This window comes from Zingiber officinale, chromosome 2B (assembly GCF_018446385.1).
Source record: "Zingiber officinale cultivar Zhangliang chromosome 2B, Zo_v1.1, whole genome shotgun sequence".
Lineage (NCBI taxonomy): Eukaryota > Viridiplantae > Streptophyta > Magnoliopsida > Zingiberales > Zingiberaceae > Zingiber > Zingiber officinale.
Genome location: NC_055989.1, coordinates 75,523,520 through 75,527,932, shown reverse-complemented (window position 1 = coordinate 75,527,932; position 4,413 = coordinate 75,523,520). Strand labels below are relative to the sequence as shown.

Here is a 4,413-nt window from a genome sequence, read left to right as displayed (position 1 = left end):
GGGCGTTTCGCTGCTCGGCGAATAATGATCATTAAGACCATTAAAGCAGCCGTTGATCTGAGCTCCTATATAAGAAGGCTACGATCATAGGTTTAGACACAGAGAAAAAGCAGCAGAAGCTGTTTCAGGGAAATTACGACTCATAGGCCTTGGTCAGCTTGTCCGATCGGTCTCTTCGTCCGACTGACAAACTTCTCTGTCCGCTCGGAATCTTCGCCCGACTGGCACCTGTTCGCCCGGTCTCTTTCATAGCCCGACCTGTCAGCTCGCTCGGTCAGTCACTATCCGCTCGACCAACCTCTCACACATCCCGGCCTGTCTGCCCGACCCGGTCAGCCCCACACTCGACCAGACTGCTCGACCGTTCGACACTACATCCCGATCAACCGCTCCACGCAGTCTGATCGGCCGAACTGCTCGCTCAGCTTGCCTCTCGCTAGGCCTGACTGTCCGCCTGACCTTATTGCCCATTCGACCGAATTACCTGGTCGGCCTTACTATTGCGACTCTATGCTCTGGATTGCTCGGTTCGGCAATACGGATCTGCTGCCCAGTAGATTTGCCCCGATTGATGACCGAGTCTAATCTATCGTTCTTCGGCACGTAGCAAAAACTAGCTACTATTGATCGCCTGAGATTATTCGTACAGATCATCTCTTATTGTAAGTTGAATTTAAATTCTATGTAATTTTTTTATTAGTTATCAGTATAATTTTCACACCATAATAAGAGTTTTTTTTATTAGCCAATGTCTTGGTATTCATTTTCACACCATAATAATCATAATAATTTTAGCTTTTTTTTTTAATGTTCCAAATTAAAACGAGAGGACCTGAGTTATCAGCTTGACCTATTTCATCGTCGGCATCCTTCTTCCTAAGTCCTAACCACCGCCGGACGGAGATTGGCAGCATGGAGACGACGATAGCTATGAAGCTTGTGGACCTCTCCTTTCATTCCATCGCGGGAAAACTAGGGAAGATGCTAGAGGAAGAAGCCGCGTTGCTGGCCGGAGTCGAAGATGATGTCCGATACATAGTCGCCGAGCACAAAAGCATCACCTCTTTCTTGACGGCCATGTCAACCAGGAGCAATCTGAATGTTGAACTGAAGAACTGGGTGCAGGAACTGAGTGAGGTTGCCTACGATGCCGAAGACTCGATCGATGAGTTCGACTGCCGTCTCCGATCGACACAAGGTTTTTTCAAGCACTTCCTTCTCAGCATAAAATCATTGAAAGATCGCCATAACATAGCTTCAGAGATCAAGAAATTGAAGGTTCAAGTAGAAGATGTTAAAAAAAGGCACGATCGCTATTTCCACCCAAATGAATCTACAAGCTCTGGCACCGCTACTGGCTTGGACATGACCGACAGATACTCAGATCCACGGATCATCGGCCATTTTGTAGAGGAAGCTCAACTCGTGGGCATCAACGAGAGTAGATATAAGATCATCGGGTGGGTGATAAACAAGAACTGTCCCGAGCTTACAGCGATTTCTCTCGTCGGCTTCGGTGGTTTAGGAAAGACAACTTTGGCTAAGACGGTCTATGACGATCCTATTATCGTCGGAGGCCACTTCCAATCTCGAGCTTGGATCGCAGTGTCACAAAATTACAACATCAAAGAGCTTCTCAAAAAGATTATTCGACAAATTTCCGTCAATGAGGAACAACTCCGAGATGTTTCTGGGTGCCAAGATGCCCGTCTGAACACTGAGCAACTTCTGAACGTGATGGACGAGTCGCAACTGGTGCAGACTATCAGAGACCATCTCCATGGAAAGAGGTATTTGCTTGTTCTTGATGACGTTTGGAGCGTTGAAGCATGGGAAAGCTTGAGCATTGCATTGCCACAAGGTAAAGAAGGAAGTAGGATCATAGTGACCACCCGCATTGAGGATGTGGCAAATACAAGTTGTTCTCGTAATCGTCAATTTATATTTAAAATCTCTCCTTTATCACCTGAGCTATCTTGGGAGTTATTCTGTAGAAAAGTATTTGATGCACCGGACTATAATTGTCCTCCAGAGCTAGAAAATATTGGCAGAGAAATCTTGCAAAAGTGCGATGGACTGCCACTTGCAATTTTGACAATCGGAGGTCTTCTAGCTTCCAAGCCTGATAATAATTTTGAGGAATGGAAAGACTTGCGCAACCAATTTCGTTTGGAGATGCAAACTAATAAAAAGCTGTCAAAGATAGATCAGATACTAGGTTTAAGTTACAATGACTTGCCTTACGATCTCAAGCCTTGCTTCTTGTTCTTAGGCATCTTCCCTGAGGATTATGAGATTGGTCGGAAGCGTCTGATGAGACGGTGGATTGCTGAAGGGATTGTGAGTGACGTAGGCGGCTTCCCCGCTGAGAAAGTCGCCGAGCGCTGCTTCAATGAGTTGGTGAGTCGCAGCTTGGTGCAGCCATCAAAATTCAATTATAATGGGACAGTGAAATCCTGCCGTGTCCATGACATGATGCTCGAAGTCATAATCTCGATATCAAGAAAGGTGAACTTTGCAGTGCTACTGAATGAGCACCCCACGAATCTGCCGCAATATCAGAAGATAAGACGCTTATCATGGCATGAAGGAAGCAGTGGACTAGGGCCTAACACTGATCTGTGCCACCTCCGATCCTTCTCTTCATTTGGTGCGGATGTACCACCACTGAAGGATTATAGAAAACATAGGCTGTTGAGGGCAATTGACCTGGAAGGATGTAGTGACTTGGATCATCTCCACCCCAAGAGCTTTTCCAAGTTGTTTCTTTTGAAGTACTTGTCTCTAAGAAACTGTGATATATCAGCGTTGCCAGATTCAATAGAAGATTTGCAGAATCTAGAGTTCTTGGATATAAGAGGAACTCATATTGAAGAACTACCCAATACCATCGTCAAACTCCAAAAACTGGTCTATCTGCTTGGTGGTTTCCTCACGTTCCCGAAAGGAATAAGAAAGTTGAAAAGACTTACCACGTTTGGAACGGCACGTGCTCATAATGTGCATTCGCTACAAGAGATTGGTCAGCTTGTAGACCTCCAGAAGCTTGCCATCAGTTTTGGTGGCTCTGATCTATCACTCAGAATGAGCGCCCTGCTCTCGAAGCTCAATGGCAGCCTTCGATCTCTAACGATTTGGCATTGGGGAGACTGCAGTCTGAAAAAGGCACTAAATGAGGTAGCTTCGCCGCCATTGCTGCTCGGCAAGCTCATGATACAATGCAGACTTTACGAGTTGCCTCCTTGGTTTGCATCTCTGAAGCATGTTGTCAAGATATCTCTGTTCCGCACACTACTGCAGCTCGAGGATCTACAAGTCTTGAGAAATCTCCCCGCTTTGGTCAACCTGAGACTAGGAATTGAGTCATTCGTCAATCATAATGAGAATTTGGTCTTCGATCGGGGAGGGTTCGCACAACTTAAGTTCCTGAAAATTGAACGGCTCAATGTGAGTTTCAAAGAAGGTGCAGTCCGAAGCCTCGAAATTCTTAAAATAATTTATCCCCATGAATTAACCAATGGCATAGAACATCTGCATGGGCTAAGGGAGGTTCACATTTATACTCCGAATCAATATGTAATAGAGATGGTCAAAAATATTGCAGCAAACCATTCCAATCGTCCCAAATGTTTTGCAACACTACCCCAGTCTGCAAGGGAGGAGTTTAACTCAGAGTAAGCAGAGCTTTCTGTTAATGCAAAGATGAAATTATTTAAACATCTGGTGTGGTGTGTACTAGTTCTCCTGTCTAACATATCCATTGTTAATATCTTCCTTAATTCTCAAACTTGTTTTGCTATTCAAATTATCCTTTGTCAATCTCTTCCATCATGCGTTGCTTGTTAGCCTCTGTATTTCCGAAGCACTATGTAATGTAATCTTCAAACATTGTTCTCTTAATACGTTGCTATTCAAAATAAGAGTGATTATATAAAACCAATATGATTTAAGAGAATATCATTATACTATATAACTGATATGTACCATATTGTTCTTGAATTAGACATGTAGTAAGTGAAAACTAGAAGTGTCAACATTCTGTTCTCAGGAATAAATCTATATAATTTAACTATCATCCTGTGCTTGGTAATTATTAGAAACAGAAAACAGCCCAGGAAACTTATTTATCTAAACTATTTTTATAGAATTTTCTTTTATAGTAATTAAATGATTCATAATTATACGTGAATAGAATTTATTTATTTTTCCATAATATGTCCTATTCCAACTATCAATAGTCACACAAATCACCTATGAGATGCTCCTGAATTATGATGTAGCAGTAGGACATTCAGATTGTCACTTAGACACCTGTGATTCGATCCTTAGCTATAGCGAATTTGCATGAATTTTTTCTCTAAATGGGACGCGAAAAATTTCATAGGACCGGACCGATCATTCAGAACTAATCAA

At 43.0% G+C, this 4,413-nt stretch overlaps 1 protein-coding gene across 1 annotated transcript; it reads left to right on the top strand.

Annotated features, from left to right (window-relative positions):
• The first annotated feature begins 849 nt into the window (after positions 1–849).
• Positions 850–3,886, top strand: LOC122045918 (disease resistance protein Pik-2-like). The gene has a single exon (XM_042606352.1). It carries the CDS (start codon positions 913–915, stop codon positions 3,676–3,678), a length of 2,766 nt encoding a protein of 921 aa, XP_042462286.1. The 5' UTR covers positions 850–912; the 3' UTR covers positions 3,679–3,886.
• The last annotated feature ends 527 nt before the right edge of the window (positions 3,887–4,413 follow it).